Raw genomic sequence first — 19970 nt, 5'->3', positions numbered from 1 at the left:
CACAGCAGGCGTGTGTGTGACAAAAACAAATATGACGATGGGCGACGTCGGAAGACAAAGCCTGATGCACCAACCATTATTTCCATCCGGTACTGGCTGGCTGCGCCGGATGCGTTTCACTTGAATCCAACCGCTATTCTCTTATGCAGCGACCATTCAAATTCAAACACACTCTCATAATAACAACAACATAGATTACATAGTGCCTGTTTTTATAAACACTTGTGAGTTAAAGTGCGCGACGAAACATGTCCAGGAGACGACACAGCGACGGGGATGACGGTAAGTTTCACGTTACAGTTACACCGACTGGCTGTTTGTTTTATATGCTAGGCTAACTGATGCTAGCTGATTGGCAATGGTGCAGCAGCACATGTACGAGGTGACGTGATGAATACAACATCGTAGTGTAATTGTGTGTATGAGTCGTTTCCCACCTTGCGAAAGGTTCTCAAAATGATGACCGAATGCATCAGTTGAATGTTGGGTGTTTTCCTACTTCACCCTTTCTTGCTCAGACTAGTTGCTATCCTAGCTTGACTAGTTAGCTAGCTAGTCAGGCAGTGGACTGTATGGGGGCGGCAACCTGACTGAGTGAACCTGCATTGATTGATTTGTTTGATTAAATACTTTACTCTTTATTAACCGTTTGCAGAAAATAGCACAGGAAAGTACAGTTCAATACAAGAGGATTTTATAACCCAAGAAAGCCTATGCCTGGCTTGTTTCTATAGGGGTCCTCCATCAGAACATTTAATGGCATATAAATATACAGTATTCATTAGCCCACTAAACCCATTAACACTGATATTACTGAGTGCCAAATGTTGGTACATAACTAAAAATACATCGCATGGATGCACCTGGGACGTATCCTCAGTGATGTATCCTGAGGTCAACGGGGTTTCGGGTCTTCCAACATCATACCCCTCACTCAGGCGACCCAGCCGGGGTGATCAAGTCCTGACTTACGTCCCAGTAGCTACCCTCAATCAGTCCCACTAGGGCAAAACCAGGGCCACACAATCCGTTGGAACTACTCTGCCAGGGCTGGGAGGTACACTTCTGGTGCATGGAAGGACTAAGCTCTGTGGGTTGTCTCCTGTCCGGGCCCCTCCTACGTCTCACCAGGTCCACTCCTGCTCTCACCAGGCCCAGGACCTGTGCGTTGCACCAGAGTCCCAGCACCAGACAGTTCATTCAGGAGTGGTGGGCAATGGTTCCACAGGGAAATGGTGCTGCGGCTCCGCTTGCTGCTTGCATGGCCCTCCTAAAGGCCTCACCGAGGGTTGTTGGGCTTCCTCCTCACGGAGGACTCGGGCTGGGGCGCTAACCCATACTGCTCACCTGGGTGCTGTCTACATTCCGGTGGTCACCAGAGTTGGTTGTCACATAGTCTATTCCTATGAGTCACTATAAATAGAAGTACAGTTCAGAAATTGTTTATGGGTATGTGTTTTGGTGAATGAAATATAAATCCCATCCATGAACCCATTGCCATGTAAATTAGCTCTGGTCCATAGCTATGGACCAGAGCTACATGTAAATACATGTAGCTGACATGAAGGATAAAATACTATTCGTTGATTTCATAATCATAATATTCTATGTTTTTTAATTGTCACTTCTCCCTCGTAGGAGGCCAAGCCCACAAAAGGAGGCGAACATCTGAGCCCATTGAAATTGAGGACCGCTTGGAGTCGTTGATATGTCGTGTGGGAGAGAAGGTAATGGAGTCTTGCTGTCTTGGTAATATACAAATTCATAGCTAATTATTTGTAGATTGCCTATTTTATGGATGTTTTGCCTGTAATGAGAATGGGGATGGCAGGTTGAAAGTGACTAGGAGTTAATACATATTTATTAGTTCATTATTCATCATTTATGTTGAGAAAATTGACCTGGCATTAACACATTTAGACCTGGTGTAACCTATACGTTGTTTTACCTTTAATGCCGGCTGAACCCTCATACACATACACCTCTGTGTCTCATATAGCAACATTATTGTTTTATTTTTTATACGAATATGAATGTTTTCAGAAATCCTTACGTATAATTTAGGCATTTAGCACTTGCAGATGCTCTTAATCCAGAGTGGCTTACATTAAGCAAGAACAAAAGCATGGCAATACATCACATACATAAAACGTAGTTATCATGAATCATACGTAAGAACGCAACAGTGGAATATCTATATAATGAAACTATGCATGTATACTTTATAGTGCTATGTCTACATAAGATGCTATAAGTCTAAATAAAATGCTATCTAAAGCCCTAACCACACAAAAGGGTCAAGACGGTGTTGGCGTTGGCCCTGCGGTCTGATATGTCTTGTTGCACGTTGACCCTAGTGATTCAACGCATGCAATTCAATGGCCCAAACCACACCAAAGGGTCAAGACTGTTTTAGCGTTAACTCCTTGCAACCGTTTGGACCCAAGGAGTTGCATGGTGACCCTTTGGTGTGGTTAGGGCTTAAGTTACATAAAGTGGGCCTTTGCATACGCCTTTAAGGTCGTTGGGGCTAGGGCAAGTGCTACGGGCCATGGTGGAGTCTGAAGAGGTGGGTTTTCAGACTACGGCGGAAGATTGGGAGTGAGGCTGCAGTTCTGATTGTATTGGGAAGTGCATTCCATAGTTTTGGAGCCAGAAGGGAGTAGAGTTTGGGACGTGTCGTGTTGTCACAGCGTTTTTAGTGAAGGTACTTCCAGCTTCCCTGCATTGGCTGTTCTGAGTGCGCGGGAGGTTTTGTAGGGTTCGATCAGACTTGCATGATATGGGGGAGCCAATCCTTTGGTTGCTTTGAATGCCAGCATCAGAGTTTTGTATACTGTGCGGGTAGCGACAGGGAGCCAATGGAGGGAGCGGAGAAGGAGGGAGACCTGTGAGAATTTTGGCTGGTTGAAGACCAAGCGAGCTGCGGCATTTTGGATTATTTGGAGAGGCTTAAGTGCGCATGCCGGCGGTAGGCCAGTAAGGAGGGAGTTAAAATAGTCAAGTTTTCACAAGACTGTTGTGGATAGAAACAGTTGCGTGTCATCGGTATAACAGTGATAGGATAGATTGTGAGCAGTGATGATAGTGCCAAGAGATTTAGAGCCCTATTAAGCAAGACGAAAAACCCATGCGGTAATACAGATTTCGCCCTCGCTCTGCGCCTTTTCGTATTATGGAAGCCGTGGTGAGCGCTCACTCATATGGAATACCACGTTCCTGCATAATTTAGCATTGGGGGAGTGTCCATATGTTAATTATTTTCGCTTTGCGCTAATTTGCTATTAAGCCCCTTGACCTAAAAACACTCAGCGCATACCGATTCCGCCTGGGTCTGACCACGTCTTAAAAGCAAAAAGCACTGTTTCATTTTACACTTGAGCGGCTCTGGAGTGCTGCTGGAGTGTTGCCATGTCTGTTTATTATAAGCGGCTTCTTTTTCTGCAAAGATGCTTGTAAATATTGGTAGTTGTGGTTGCTTTTCTTGTTTCTAAAGTGCTTATTTGGGCTTTTCTCCTAATGTTGTTTAAACCAGTGATCCTCACACAGCGACATTCCCATGTCAAGGACCCCCAGATTAATGCATTTGCCCAACTAAGCCAGTGACCCCCATGACAGATTTGTGTTTTTAAATGTTTCAATAACATTTTCCAAAAATATTCCACAATTGTCACTTTTTTCAAAGATTACTTTTGAAAATAGCAGATCTACCAGCTCACAATGCATCACATTCATTCATTAAAACAATGAACTCTGACTGCAGGGGGATATATATTTATAATGATCATTCTAACAATGTGCAAGAAAATATGTAAAAAGAAGGAAGAACTTTATATTTGTGGACAATCAAAATATGCTGGAAATTTTAATGTGGTGTCATTAAAAGGAATCTTGATATGGCAGACTCACTATCTAGAAAATAAAAACATGGCACTTCATTTAAAATAGGTTGTAGACCCCTGTTATATGCGATTCTTTTGGGAGTATGTTTATAGACCTATTTACTTGTTTCTATGACACATGGCAACAGCGAGTTTTCTGGCTTTCTCGTTGAGATTATAAAGGGTCATATATCGCTCATTTCTCAACCTTTTTTAGAAATTAAAACATCTCCATACTCATTGGGAGGTTTGCTTTCATACGCTGTATCACACCCGACTCAATTCTTCTTCAATAATATGCTACGAGCGAAGACCATAACATTGGGGCCGCAGCAATACGCATGGCGCACGTATGGCATTTCAACTCATTCCTTCGTCGTGACTCGAATGAAATAAAATAAAATAAACGTTATTTTACTGGTGTTTTTCAATAGAAACAAATAAAGAGCGTGTGTGCAACAGTCAGTGCATATACGTGCATGCACTATAGGCTATATTTCCTCCTTGTCGGGATGGTGAGCTGAGCTCTTCACAGCCCGTTTGTCTTTCATATTATTCTTATAATATTTGATATTATAAACACTCATGGTTCTCTCATTTCTCAACCGTTTTTTAAAATGTAAAAATCCCCATATTCCTTAGGAATCTTGCTTTCATTCGCTGTATGGTACATGGTTCTATTTTTATCGAATTAAACAATATCAAACGAACTTGTATGTTCGGGGGTTAGACGATTCTGGGAACATTACGCATGGATTGCCAATTTGCCAGCCAATGCTGCGTATCTACTCGCAGTTCCATTCCGATCTGAAAGGTATAGGTAGGTGCCATTTCAAAGTCTTAGTTATTCATTTATGAATCAAATGAACTAGAATAAAGATTTTTACAGCTGTTTTTCATGCTTAGAACAGAAACAAATTAAGTGACGATGTGCGTATATCTCCCTCCCTTAGCATATGGCTGCGCCGCTGTAATGACTTTCCAATGAAAACTGCAAGTTACTTAACAAAATAGAGACATAGGCCTACAAGCTATGCACATCATGGCTGTGACAGCTTGTGGATCTGTTCTTTGGAGGCATAAAGGTGACGGCATGCAGTGCAATATGAATAATTAACCCAAATGTGACAAAGTCATGTCATGTCTATGGTGCCAGTCTGCAGAAATGTAATACCACTTGCCGAAAAGGGCGCATCATCAGCTGGTGTCGTAAAGAGAATAGTACGGACATGTTCATTGGGTAAGCCTCAAAACTCCCTTAAACACTCCCATGACTAATTCAAGGCCGTTTTGCTCACACCACGGGGTGTCGAAAGCGCTTCTTACCTGGCCCATAATTGTAATATGACATTGCACCCGCCCCCACGTCTTAAAAACTGTAAAATTATATGTAATTAGATTCCACTTGCTTAATAGGGCCCTTAGTGTACAGGGAGAAATTGAGGGGACCAAGTACAGATCCCTGTGGGACCCCAGTTTGTAGGGTAGGGGGCATGATGGCAAACCTTTCCAAGAAACCTGGTAGGTCCGGTCGGTGAGTTAGGAGGAGAACCACTGTAGCTAGTTCCGAACTTGGACCAAGGTCAAACATTTACAGTACCTACCACTGCTTGTAAACTATTTCCAATGGTGTTTCTTTTGCCCCACAGAGTACATCATCACTGGAGAGCAATTTGGAAGGTCTTGCAGGCGTTCTAGAGGCCGACCTCCCAAATTACAAAAACAAAATCCTGCGCATTTTATGTGCTGTGTACGTACATTCTGTTACCTCATTTCTATTTCTCTCTTTTTCTCTTATTAAAGTCTTAACCACATGAGCCCTAACGTTACTACCTTAGAGCCTGTTCTCTTATAAAGTTATAATACAACTTTGTCATATGACAGTGTCAATCCTTTTTGCTATTTAAAAAAAAAAGTTTGCCTATAATGACATGCCCAAAGTTGTGAGGCCAGGATTACAGTTAACTCGGTTGTCTCTCTCTGCATTTTCAGTGCCCGGCTCCTACCTGAGAAGTTATCTGTGTATACAACATTGGTTGGCCTTCTCAATGCCCGAAACTACAACTTCGGTGGCGAGTTTGTGGAGGCCATGATCAGACAACTCAAGGAGACGTTAAAAAACAATTTCTACAATGAAGCTGTTTACTTGGTAGGGCTACTAAGTGACCTCATGGACGATACAAACGACTTTGACTTCTCTTGACTCGTTGAATTTCTATACATTCAATATTTTTTTATGGACCGCTATGGACTCTTATGTAATCTGAATTTTACCTACTTTTAATTCAATGCTGGTTGTCCATTTTGCAGGTGAGATTTCTGTCTGATCTGGTCAACTGCCATGTGATTGCTGCTCCCTCCATGGTGGCAATGTTTGAGAACTTCATTAGTGTTACGCAAGAGGAGGACGTACCACAGGTAGCTATTGGGAGCACACAATGTATTGCACATGGTTTCACCTGTGCTATTGTGAAGATAGAACAACCAAAATAATATGGATCTTGTGGATTTTTAAATGTGCATTTGGGTATAGTTCCAATCCTGCACTGTTGTATTAAATGCAGATGTATTAAAACGATACATTATTATACAGTATATTTTACTGATCTGTGCAAAATAAGGGGGTTAAAAATGATATGGGAAAGAAAAACATGGAGAAATATAACATTTCATGTAATCTGCAAAAAAAAAAGTGACCACGTTTTCTTTGTCCTGTCAGGTGCGGTCAGACTGGTTTGTGTATGTCGTGCTGTCCTCTCTGCCCTGGGTTGGTAAGGAGCTGTACGAGAAGAAGGATGTTGAGATGGACCGTCTGCTCAGCCAGATTGAGGGCTACCTGAAGTAAGAGTTCTTATTTCTTGTTATAACTTTCCACTCCCATCTTTTCCTATTCCCCTTTCTTGCTTTTTGTTTTCATTTCTCGCTTTCATTCACATCCCACTGTTATTTCTCAAACTACATATATAGTAATGTATTTAGTAGACATCAGAATCATGCAGTGTCTGGCTTTTCCTTAAACTGGAAGGAAGTTCAAATATGTGTCTCATTGTTGATTGTCAGGAGACGAGCAAAGACTCATGTCTCCATGCTGCAGGTGTGGACAGCAGAGAAGCCCCACCCACAAGAGGAGGTGAGGGAAACAGCCACTGTATATTGAAGTCCAAGCAAAAACTTTTTTTTTTGTGATGGCATGGTGGTAGCAGGTTGACATGTATGGACGGAACTCTCTAGGTACCTGACGATTCGATTCTGATTCATAGAGCTACTGTTCGATTGTAAATTGATTACCGATGCGTCACGATTCCAATACATGATGTATTCCCCCCTCACTGTGTGACTAATAAATCAAGTGCTTTCTAATGATCCATAATACAAATTGGTTAATTTACTTCCATTATGTTTTATTACACTACAAACAAACAAACATTAAACCGCTTTCTAAAAGAAAAATAATAATAATTCTGTAACAACATGCAATAAAAATGATTATTGACATTTGTGAATCGATTCATAATCGATGTCCACATTGCGATTAATCTATGAATAATTTTTTATTTTCCACCCCTAGCGACATGGCAGTTTAAGCAACCATCCAGTAACTATTGTGTCATATGTTTGAACCCCTAAGCAACCAACATGATAATACATTGATTGTACTATAGAATCTTTCTTAACACCCCGAACGCCCGGGGTTATTTTATCTTTATATCAGAGCGCCCAGCGATTATAGCAACTGAGCACATTTAGTGACGGACCAGGCGCTATCCCGGATGTAGCTGAAGTAGCTAGATGTAGCCAATACACTCCCGATGCGATCGACAACAATGGGAGGTATGATTAATTCTAACGCGACTAGCGACGGGACCGTGATGTGCCGTCCAACACATAATCTTTCCTTAGAATTGGACGTTATGATTTAGATCAAGAGTTATTCACGTTTTAAGATTTTCGGTCTCTCGGCTAAAATGGGGGGGAATATTTTCGATGGCATCCCACCGGAAAATAACATTGAATGTTGTGCAACAGACGCTCCCAGCCTGTGGAGCGATGCGATCGGTTTTGATATCAATAAATCTCCGTCCTTTTATCAATCTCCGTCCTGAGCGCTGGGCGTTACTAATTGATTGAACGGAGAACTCCGTCCTTGCCGCTCGGGGTGTTAACAAGGTTGCAAGATGCTTAAACGAATCCAGCAGTGAAACAATAAAAACAGAGGTGGAAACAAGGACAATCTATAAGAAGATGTTTAACACAATCAAATCAAATTGTCCTGTCACTTGTCTTTATTTATCTGGAATAGGGTAGTAAAATAAAATGTACTTGTAACCTATCCTCTCCCTTTCCCTCCCAGTATTTAGACTGCCTTTGGGCCCAGATTCAGAAGCTAAAAAAGGATCGTTGGCAGGAGCGACACATCCTGCGTCCCTACATTGCCTTCGACAGCGTACTATGCGAGGCCCTGCAGCACAACCTGCCTCCGTTCACCCCGCCGGGACACATGCCTGACGCCCAGTACCCTATGCCCAGCGTCGTCTTCCGTATGTTTGACTACACTGATGCCCCTGAGGTATGGTGTTCATATGGCTAGGTATTGATATCAACTGATAGTGTACCAGTAGAGCCCAAAAGATCCCACTCTAAAAAAAACAAATTATTGTGTACCATTCTAGAAGTATTGCCACTGTTTTTCTCTACAACGTTGTCTTCTGTCGATCCTCAGGGCCCTGTTATGCCCGGCAGCCATTCAGTTGAGAGGTTTGTTATTGAGGAGAACCTACACTGTATCATCAAATCTCACTGGAAAGAGAGGAAAACATGGTGAGGAACGGCTATCTCTGGTTTCGAGGGCGGTAAACTGGTCAATAGCTATTCGGTGTTGTTCATTAGTGCATTAGCACCAGCCACCGAGTGGGCAAAATTAAAAGTGCAATAAAAGCTTCTTGCGGTGGGTTGTCCCTTTTCATTAGGCCAATCTTTTTAATCCTTTAGGACCCAATGTACAAATTCTGCTGCTGTCTGCCAAAGATAAAAATGTATCACCCTCAAACTATGGGCCTCTTTTCCATGTCTGGATGTGAGAATTTAAAACACACCCTGGTTAATAAGCCTTGTATGCCTTAATACACTATAAATGCCCCCTTCTACAAAACTCATGGAATGTCTTAATTATTTTAGGGCTAAAGGGAGAAAAGCCTTTCGCAAGTTGAGCATTTTGTCTGTGTGTGGTCCAGCCATTGTATACAGTATTCTCTATGGGATGTATTGTACACGCTGCTAGTGCTAAGAGTTATTTCAAATATTTCCTCAATGCTTATATTAGCTGTATTAAGTTTGTATTATTTTAGTTGTTCTTTATTATGTTTATCCTATGTACAATTGTTTTTGGTGCCTGTAAATCGTATAATTATTCCCGTTTCCCTGTTGGAGATTGGATTAATTGTGTGAATCCTATTTTCATAGTACTTGTAGTTGACCAGCAGGTGTCGTCATTTCAAAGATTGCTAGAGAAACGTGTATTTGCCCTGAAATGTTTCATTAAACAGGGAGCCAGTGCGGTTTCTTACACTAAGAACTAACTAAGAACTAGTAGGATAAAAATAAATGACTAAATGAATCTTCAAGCAACACCATGTCAACAAAGTATATAGGGTTTAAGTGGTTGGGTAAAGGAATTTCTTAATTGAATTTCTTGAATTTATATTTCTCTAAAATAATGTTGATTTTATTTTCAGTGCTGCCCAGTTACTCAGCTATCCAGGGAAGAACAAGATTCCACTTAACTATCACATTGTGGAGGTATGGGGTTATTTTATATGGTTTTTGTCACCAGGAAAATGTTGAGACAGAGGTGTTCCCACTGTAGTAGAAAAATAAATGTCTGCTTCTCTTTGCCACAGGTGATTTTTGGACAACTTTTCCAGCTCCCTGTTCCGCCACACATTGATGTCATGTACACCACATTGCTCATTGAACTCTGCAAACTGCAGCCTGGATCACTGCCCCAAGTTGTATCCTTACCGGCTGTGATGATGATTTAACTTAGTTAAAATGCTGTATGTTTGAGCAGCTAATTTATTATTGTACCAATGGTGAAGTTATTTCATTGAACATTTTTTAAATCTTCAATATGGTTATATATATATATATACACACACACACACACACACACACACACAAATATAATTGTATTGATAGTGGCCCTACACATTACATGCTGTTAATACTTTGCTATTTATTTAAAAGCATTGATATAGATTTGTTCAATTCATTATAAAATGTCATTTGAGTTGACCTTAACAGCTGAATGCCAGTTGGCTCAAGCTACAGAGATGCTGTACATGAGACTGGACACTATGAACACCGCTTGCATAGATAGGTAAACTATGCACTCTCAGATTTGTCTCTTTTGTCTATATCCGATTGTCCATAGCCATCGATATATGAAACCTAGGCTTTGTCTGTCTCTGTATGGAGTATCTGGGCCGGTGAATCACTTACTGTTTTTACAATCTTATCTCCATGTCTTTATCAGTGAGTTTTGATCAATACACTCACTCACTTTAAAAAATAAAACTTTTGTTCATTTTATTGTCTACTCAGGGCGGCTTATGTGAACACCCCAGACAGTTTTTAACTTACTTGATTCAGTGATTAGATATTTCCTATAGAGGGTATGCGCATGCATAAAATGAATGGCAGATCGAGTGGCAAATCGAGTGGCAAAGTGAGTGACAAAGTGAGTTTAATGTTGATTAAAGTCCTTTAATGCAATCAAATATGACTTTTCTGTTTAGATGTACGGTCTGTCAAGTCCAGAAAGTCGTTTTTTGCCACTCAGTAGGCATTTCCGCATAACTTGATGATGTCACGCGCATACCCTCTATACAAACCCATTGTAACCTCAAACTTTATTTTAACTATGATAGATTCTTTGAAAATACCCTACCTTTTTTCTGTTTACTGATACTGCCCTAATATGTGATTGTCTAATATGGATTTTAATTTACTGTTTTCATTCATTTTTAATAATTCTTTGGAAAAGAACATCCTCCAGCACCGCTCACGTATTAGGACAATAGCAACTTAAAAACTGTCTGGGGTGTCCATGTTCACATAAGCCTGAGTAGATGAAAAAAGTGTTTTTGAAAGTGAAATATCCCTTTTAAGCAACAAATCAAAAGAAAGATGAAACTACAGCCATTCTCTCCTCTCACACAAGGTGCAACAGCCTTCACATTGATTTGATTTCTGGGTACTGTAGGACCAGACAGTTAACCATGTCAAGAGTGAGGCCAAAAAATATAATTTTCGTAACGCAAAAATGTGTACATTACATACAAATTGATTGGTAAAAGTACCTTCACTCTTCAACAATGTAAAGGCCATCGATTGATTAACGGTTGTCAAACAATTAAAAGGCCTTGTAGAAATTGCATTTGTTTATGTGGTCAAGTTTTACAAGCTTGTCTCGTGAATATTTTCAGACTCCTCAACTGGTTTGCTCATCATTTGAGCAACTTCCAATTTCGATGGAGTTGGGAAGACTGGTGAGTAAATACTGCATCAATATTTATGGGACTACACATGTTTTATGTTTGCGGCAAAATACTTATGTGCACAATGAAGGTCGGTATTGAGTTTTGAGTATATGATTTTAACATAATCAGCGCCGGGATTTCTTTCAAAATAGAAGCTCGGGATACCAGGCAGATATGGCAGCTTTTACTCTTAAATCCGGGGGCTTCCGTTCCGTACAAAAACGGGGAGGCATAATGTTGCTTGCTTACCTTACTATGATGACGATCAAGTCTCTCTAGAAGCTTCCAGGTGAGAGGCATGTTGAAGTCAGAAATAAGACCGAAGTATAGCCATCTGGTCAAAACCACGGAGAGATCCCTAGATTACGCGTGGCGAGCCTTTCTTTCTGATCGCTAAACAGGGAAGTGAACGGGACCGTGCATGCGCGAAAAGCCTGGAGTGCATTGCAGAAGGATAGGCCAACCCTATTTTTTCTCCGTTTGATATCAATGAAAAAGTGCTAGGACGTGTACACGCGTCGCAATCAGTCATTTGGATTAGCTATGACGTTTCCACACGTCGTACGGTCTGAATGTGTTAAAGTCTAATAATTACTTCTAATTTTATATTGAACCTTTACATTTCATTCAGTGCATGCTGTTTTTGAAAATATTAATACATAAAGTGCAGCATACGTTACATTTCTTTTTGACAAATCAATTGCTATTATCATTTTTTAATGTTGCACAAATTCTAAAATGTGTTGATTGTATTGTGACTCTTTCCATAGGGCTGACTGCTTAACCGTGGATCTAGACAGACCCAAGCCCAAATTTGTCAAGGAGGTGCTCGAGAAATGCATGAGGTAATAAAATATTCGAGGCATTGCATATCATCGCCTCAGATGTTCTGTCTGCTTTATACAAATATTAATTCTTATATCACATCGCATTGTGTAATGTAATGTAGGCACAAGCTTGAACTCAAGTGATTCATGGAAATTCTGCCTCTTGCCCTCAAGTGCCCCATGAGCTTCATTAAATCAAGTGTACTCATTTAACTGATAGAAATGCATTCTACTGATGACTGGTCTAACCTATGACAATGTCTAAACCAAGTACTGTCTAAACTAAGTACTGCACCCGATTAAGGCCCATAGTGCGTAGGCGTACCACATAGTGAGTGACAGGCTCAGTGAGTCCCTGATTTGATTCCCAGCCGGCTGGACCTAATTTTGTTGCGTGAAACTTGACCGCTTCTCCTTGTTTCCTGTCTCTATCCACTGTACTATCAAGGCAGATAATACCATAAAAAAATCACAACCATGTGAAATGAGGGGCACTCTTGTCATCGTACATCAATTTATGTTAGAGGACATTTGACATTGCTACATACAGTGGTCCCTTATTGGCCAAGTGCTCCCACCAACATGTGATTGGTTTGCCAATTTGCTCGTTTACATATGACGCAAGTTTTCCATTCAATGTCAATGCTGTTTAATGTTTTGATGTTTAATTTACGTCATATTTAGCTGAATTATCAGCTCTTATCATCATGCATCATCTCATACTGGCCATTGGCCAATCAGAATGCATATTGCCTGTGATTGGTTGGCTGATTTGCTCGCTACATATGACGTAAATTTTCCCTTCAATGTCAATGGCGTTTAATGTTTTGATGTTTAATTTCCGCCATATTTAGCGGAATTCTGACATAATTTCTCCGTTCATCGTCAATGGCAAAATGTAGCGGACATTTGACCGGAATTCTCTTATCGTGGTCAATGGCAAATCTTGAGACGTGTGGGGACAAAAGCTGTTGTAGCAGATCTACAAGCTCACAAACCCCTCACAATGCAACACGTTATATTTCTGGTCCTAGCTGCTGAGTTGTCAATTTGTCCATTTAGGCTGTCATACCACCAGAGGATAGTGGACATCGTCCCTGCTAGTTTCTCAGTACTCATCCCAGCAGAACCCCTCTTCTACTACAAATACTTAGAAGAGAGTAATCGTAAGTCAATCATTCTTTATTTGACTATTATTATCGTCTTGACCCTGACATGTATTGCACTGGAATTGTGTGCGTTTATCTGTAGTGATGTAACTTTTGTTTGTATTTGTAACTGTGATACACTGTTATTATGCTGCTTGTTTGTGTACCCATTCCATGGCCAATTCTCCTTTTGGAACGATTCCAAGTGAAATCTAGTTAAATTGTGGTTAAATAATGAACTCCAAAGCAGTCATCGGTATGCTCATTTAATCGGCATTCATTATTCTACAAGAGTGCACTACTTAAACACTCAGTATTTTTAGAGCTTGCCGAACATATTAGAATAGTATGCCTCCAGTTAAATTGCCTGTGATTACCATTCTGGTCAAATGTGTTATTGAGGTATGGATGATAAGAACTAAAAAAACATCGCATGGATGCACCTGGCTGCGACATATCCTCAGTGATGTATCTCAAGGTCATTGAGAAACCACCAGACACTCCCACCACCAGACACTTCGTTCAGGAGCGGCGGATTATAAATTGATGTAAAGAAAGACTTTAAAGTAATTAGTGTGCCCCCTCCCCAACAGCATCCGCAGCAGCGTTGCCAGGTTACCAAATGGCTAACACCATTAGCAACGCCATCAAGAACCGAGCATCCAATGAGGAGATCATGACCATCCTCAAGGATGTACCCAACCCTAACCAGGAGGACGATGACGGTGAGTGGCTCCATGGGTTGTCAACCAGCAGTATGGTGTCTTACCGGACACCAGGCCTAGCCCTAGGGTCAAAATATATCGATGGGAAAAGACGGAGACCACCTCCAACCACTGCAGATATGCTAACTATATTGTATTAACAACGATGTACCATACAGATTGGTTCAAATGTTTTATTCATTAAAATAAGTTGCTAGCTAGAGAGACTGCATATAGAACCAGCATATTTTTGTCATTCTAGACCCCAGGACAGGGTACATGTAGTTTGAGTTTGAATCTGCTGCCCAGCCAACTAAAATAGATAGCATTTAAATAGTTAATAATAATTAAATAGCTATAGGACAGTGAACAGGACATGGGTAACAATGTTACCCATGCTAGAGCTAGTTATCTCTTCCACATACATGTTTCTACCCTCTCTCAATATAAGGACTGATATGACATTTAGCTGTTCATTAGACTGACCTCCCAGCTGCATAAGAGCAGCAGCTCTGTCCTACTTTCTGAATTACTTTCTCTTTGTCCGTTTGTCTCCATCTGTGTTCTTCCAGATGAGGGAGAGAGCTTCAACCCTCTGAAAATTGAGGTGTTTCTGCAGACCCTGCTCCATTTGGCTGCCAAGTCCTTCAGCCACTCCTTCAGTGCCCTGGCCAAGTGAGTGTTTGTGTGGTTGGTTGGTTCCCACCCACTGTGCCAAGTAGGGGTGGGTTCAATTAATCTATACGGCAATAATTGTATCGTACTCCGAGTATCATACCATATCGATACAAGATATGTAAGTTTAAAAAAAAATATATATATATATATATATATATATATATATATATATAAACGTGAGAAAATGAATAGTCACATAGATACATAATGTGTCCAGGGCCTGATCATGATATGTATTCTAAATCCCTTCTTGACAGGTTCCACGATGTGTTAAAAGCACTGACGGAGTGTGATGAGGGCAAACTGCACATACTCCGAGTGATCTATGAGGTCTGGAGGAACCATCCAGAGGTAAAACCAGTCTGACATTAACTGATTAATCAAGAACACACAGGCATGTACAGGATTACAGAACAAGCCTTGTTGTTTGACACTACAGTAAACCTACAGAAGTGAAAGACTAACCTACTGATGTGTATGGGTTTGTGGACTAGTGCTGCCTGCGTTGTTTGCAATGTTATGAGCTTGATACCTGCTTAACCACCCTGACCACCGCTTTCTTCTGTCTCTCTTTATGCCCTAGATCAGCCAGTTGGAAATATTCAAACAGATATTTTATAAGAACTATTGTCACCAAATTCAATTCATCTTAAAGGGATAGATAGATTCTAGTTGGATCGTTTAATGCAGTGTAAAAACGTGATCGATTCAGTATTAACCATGTGTGCACTGCTATTGCAGATGACCTCTGTGCTGGTGGACAAGATGGTCCGCACCCAGATTGTGGACTGCGCGGCTGTGGCCAACTGGCTCTTCTCTCCGGACATGGCTCACGAATTCACCAGGTGGATAGAGACAGACGGAGATCAGAGATTTAATCATGTGGATTTACTAGGCCATTTTGTTGGGTAGTGACCAGGTTTTCAAAGTTGGGGCTGCCAGGAAACAGCTGGAAGGGGGTCAATTGGAATGGAAAAGCAAATTATAAAATGATCTATCTAATCTCTATTATATTTTAGTGATACAGGGAGTAGCGTTAAATGAAACTATGATGAGCACTTCTGACCCTGTCTTCTGTATAGGTTTTATGTTTGGGAAATTCTGCACTCCACCATCCGTAAGATGAACAAACATGTGCAGAAGATCCAGAAAGAGCTGGAAGAGGCCAAGGACAAGCTGGAGAAACAGCAACACAAGAGGGTAATCTTTTATTCCTTTTTTTATTTTTGAGTGGTGCAACCACTCCAAGGAACAGCAATGTCTGTGTTAACCTATGTGTAGCCTGGAACTCACCTATGCTTTTTATGGCATAGGCAGCTCCCGGCAGGATCCGCCGGGAGAAACTGCGCAGCTGCGCAACATGAGACTAATTACTTAGAGCGAGAGAGAGAGGAGTGTGTGTGTGTGTGTGTGTGTGTGTGTGTGTGTGTGTGTGTGTGTGTGTGTGTGTGTGTACATGTGTGCGTGTGTGTCAATTTAACAAAGGTGCAGACGATCAGAAATCAGCAGAGATTGAGAGATGTTTGTGCTACTCTATGCCGAATTGAAGTGGACTCGGACCCAGACTTTTTTTTTCTCCCTGGAAAAAAAAACGTCTGGGTTTCCGAGGCTAACCTATGTGTAACCTATGTGACTATGAGTAGCAGTAGGGGCAAAAGTGGCGCTGTTGTGCCAGAAACGGAGAGAGAGTTCACACGGGTGTGATTTTTTTTTTTTTATCCCACGATTTTGTAACCCATTTTTCACCCCTGTGTCAATTATCTAATGTGATCCTGGGCTTTACACACCCTCCGCCAACCTGGGGAGAGCAACGGACTTGAACTCATGCTTCCTTCATGCATGAGTGTCCAAGTTGCTCCTTTACACCTGACTGGGGGGAGTTTCCCTGGTTGGTTAGTGCATGCAAGGAACACGTTATTCCAACCAGTTCCTTTCCCCTCCATCAGGTGCCCCAGCTGGCCAGGGGGAGGCAGTTTAGAGACCAGGATTTTTGTGAGGGTACCTACCCTAGGGGACACGGGGAGAACATGCAAACTCCACACGGAAAGGCCCTTTCACCAACCCCGCCTCTGGGGGCTTTTATTCCTAATTTAACCTCACTGTTTAGTCATTAGACCGACAACCTACCTCTATCCCTAACCGCAAGCACGGGAGCAGCGCATGTTCGAGCGGTAGTCCTTACTGTTGTTCCCGCATGTCAGACTAATGATCCGTCGGAATTACGTTCTGATCCCGTTTAGCCTACGTCTCCTGACCACGTGACCATAGATTGAGCTTTAAATTTCTCTATCGTCAACATTAGCAAGCAAGCAGTTGCAAGAATTGCAACGGTTAGAACCATAGTGTCCAATAACATTCCACCGATTTGAGAAAGATCAAGACATTTTTATGAATGTATGCAATGGTCTGAAATGAATACTCTGGTTGTCCAGGAATGATTGTGTTAAAACCGCTGTGTACGCATAGTTTCGTGGCCTATTGCATACAAAACTTAGTTGAAACTGATCCTTGGTTGTACTGGTAATGTTGAGTTAGAAAAGTCTGATCAGTTCGACATTCTGTGTGTTTGTGTGCAGAGGGACAGCACTCACAGCACTCACAGCGGCGACGACGAAGACATGGAGAAGAACAGTGAGGACGAGGAAGGTCAGCTGGAGGAGCAGATAGATAAACTCCAGGAGAAAGTGGAGTCTGCTCAGAGTGAACAGAAGAACCTCTTCCTTGTCATCTTCCAGGTACCACAGTGGTTCTAAACCACTTGAACACTATTTAGTTTATCATTTGTTGACCGGGGTTCCCCAAGGCCCCCCATTTCCCCCCCTTCTACATCAAAATTATTTGCTGGATTTAGCACATCTACTGTACAACCTTATAAGTTATTAGATCTGCTATTTTAGCTGAATGTTAGCCTGTTTTCGCCAAAACATCCCCTCATTACGATATGTCCAGAACAAGGACGATATGGTTCATGTGGTTTATGTCGGAGGCCCTTTCACTGAAATCTCTTGTCAAAAAGATGCACAGTGCATGATTATGAAATTATGACCGATCTCCGATTATTTGCAGGGTCATATCTGCCGATACCGATTCCGATATTATACAGAGCAGTGTTTATTTTGTCGACTAAAACTATGACGAAAAATGTTCGTCCACTACCTTTTTCACTGACAAACTAAATAAACTAAGCTATGATGACCAACTAAGACTAAATACATTGACAATTCCGTCAACAAATAAAAACTAGACTAAAATGTTAGGAAGGGACTAGTGGATACGAGATCAAGTCATGTACACTTAGTTGCATGCTGAAAATAGTCGATCTACAAGCTCACAACGCTTCGCAGCACGACTTGGCTATTACGACGGCATCAAGGCCCGCCAAAACATATTTTAGCCCACTAAATCAACTGTAGATTTAGTTGACTAAAATCTTATGATAACACTAAAACATTCCAGGTGACTAAAATGTGACAAACTAAATAAACTATTCAAGAGACTATGACTAAAATCTAAATTTGCTGTCAAACACTGATACAGAGGACCAAAATGGAAACAAGCCTAGACCCTGGGGGATTGGCCCAAAGGCTGTTAATAAAGTATTCAATCAATCAATAAATATATCTGCTTTAGCAGACAGTTTGAGGGTCCAATGGAGTTGAGTGGTTTTGTCTGAAGGACTTTTTAATACATTTCATTGGTTCAATCTTTCAATAGCATTGATTTTATGGAAGAAGAAAATGGAGTTTGATGGTTTCCTCCCGACAGTGACGATATATTAGTAATTGTAATCAATATTTGTTTTGTGTTCCTTGCAGCGTTTCATCATGATGCTGACGGAGCACCTGGTTCGCTGTGAGACGGCCAGCGTCGACATCAACACTCCCTGGTACAAGAACTGCATCGAGAGGTTGGAGCAGATCTTCCTTATGGTAAAGCACTCGCATATACATTACATACACACACACTAAGGAAGTACTCTGCAAAAAAGAGTTTTACAATGTGGCTCCTATGGTTGGATTTGGTTCCATTAAATGAATCATTTCGAGAACCAATGGATCAGTTGGAGTTGGATGAATTGATTGATTGATTGATGGTCCTTCTCTCCCCTGTGCAGCACCATGTGACCATCCAGCAGTACATGGGCACCTTGGAGAACCTGCTGTTCACCGCAGAGCTTGACCCTCACATCCTGGCTGTGTACCAGCAGTTCTGTGCCCTGCAGCTCTAAGACCATACATACAGACACGCACACACTTCATCTCCCTCTAAAAACTTGCCATATACGCTTACGCTATATGATGACCAATAGTCAGTGGACAGATTAATGATTCTAATTAGTGCCCTTTGAAATCTTAATTGTATAGCTGCTACCAATCCATTCAGAAGTGGATTGGTTTATATTTTTGCATAATATTTTGATCATGATTATTAGTAATGATGAAATGTTTTTCTTCCCCATTGTGTGGTTATATTAACTCTTATAAAGGTGAGGAGATGAGGGCAAGGTACAACAGCTGACCAAATTCATTATTTTTTTTAAATTGGTAGCGTCACAATTACATTGTTTTTCTTTTGTGCAGCCCTGTGTGGGTGTCATCAGGGATTGTCAATCTGAAACAGAATGACCTTGTCTAGAATGTCAATCATTGTAGCTATGGCATAAACATTTAATTTCACTGGAACAAAGGGCACTAATTAGAAATGGTGTCCACTGACCTTTTAGTCATAGTCAGTGTATATAGTCAACCGACTGAATGCCAACCATACTTGCACAGAAACCAGTTCTTGCCTCAAGAATCTCATTGGTCAATTTTTGGTTTTACATGTACTCCTTTTGAAAGTAGGAATGCTAACGGGAATCTGTCAATCTTTTGGCCATTTATTAGTTAGGTTTTTGTTTTGTTATTTTTATCATAATGCTCGTAGTCCTATGAGTGTATTTTTTAAATGTATCATCTGCGAGTCAGAACTGAGCAGTAGAAAAAAATAAACCCTCAGTATAAGGCAATTTCAGGTGTTCCTCCGATTGATTCCAAACCCAGAGTGCTCTACTTTTTTATATGTATTTTATGTGAAATTGGGGAAATGATTAAAGATCTGTAGAGTCTGTTTGCCTGCTGTGTCTATTGTCTCACCGCCATTCTCAAGAACTCGGCTATGGAGTGACACGCACCATGTAAGGCTTTGAAACCAT

At 41.1% G+C, this 19970-nt stretch overlaps 1 protein-coding gene across 1 annotated transcript; it reads left to right on the top strand.

Moving 5' to 3' along the window:
* The first annotated feature begins 88 nt into the window (after positions 1 to 88).
* ncbp1 (nuclear cap binding protein subunit 1) lies at positions 89 to 19883 on the top strand. Its single transcript, XM_079504256.1, has 23 exons — positions 89 to 282; positions 1639 to 1727; positions 5531 to 5631; positions 5874 to 6030; positions 6192 to 6299; positions 6601 to 6722; positions 6942 to 7011; positions 8233 to 8448; positions 8602 to 8699; positions 9614 to 9677; positions 9779 to 9889; positions 10193 to 10257; positions 11366 to 11428; positions 12190 to 12264; positions 13309 to 13412; positions 13988 to 14119; positions 14671 to 14773; positions 15034 to 15127; positions 15518 to 15621; positions 15859 to 15976; positions 17353 to 17511; positions 18592 to 18705; positions 18891 to 19883. The coding sequence occupies exons 1-23, from the start codon at positions 249 to 251 to the stop codon at positions 19002 to 19004; spliced, it is 2415 nt and encodes an 804-aa protein (XP_079360382.1). The 5' UTR covers positions 89 to 248; the 3' UTR covers positions 19005 to 19883.
* Positions 19884 to 19970: the final 87 nt, after the last annotated feature.

This window comes from Electrona antarctica (assembly GCF_951216825.1).
Source record: "Electrona antarctica genome assembly, chromosome: 1".
Taxonomy (NCBI): Eukaryota; Metazoa; Chordata; class Actinopteri; order Myctophiformes; family Myctophidae; genus Electrona; species Electrona antarctica.
Note: the sequence above shows the minus strand (reverse complement) of the source record. Positions and strands in the feature narration are given on the sequence as shown.

Coding starts and splice junctions, on each gene's coding strand:
- ncbp1 (XM_079504256.1), top strand. CDS start 249: ATGTCCAGGAGACGACACAGCGACGGGGATGACG. Junction 9,678..9,778: donor TTAACTATCACATTGTGGAG/GTATGGGGTTAT, acceptor TCTTTGCCACAG/GTGATTTTTGGACAACTTTT. Junction 14,120..14,670: donor TAACCAGGAGGACGATGACG/GTGAGTGGCTCC, acceptor GTGTTCTTCCAG/ATGAGGGAGAGAGCTTCAAC.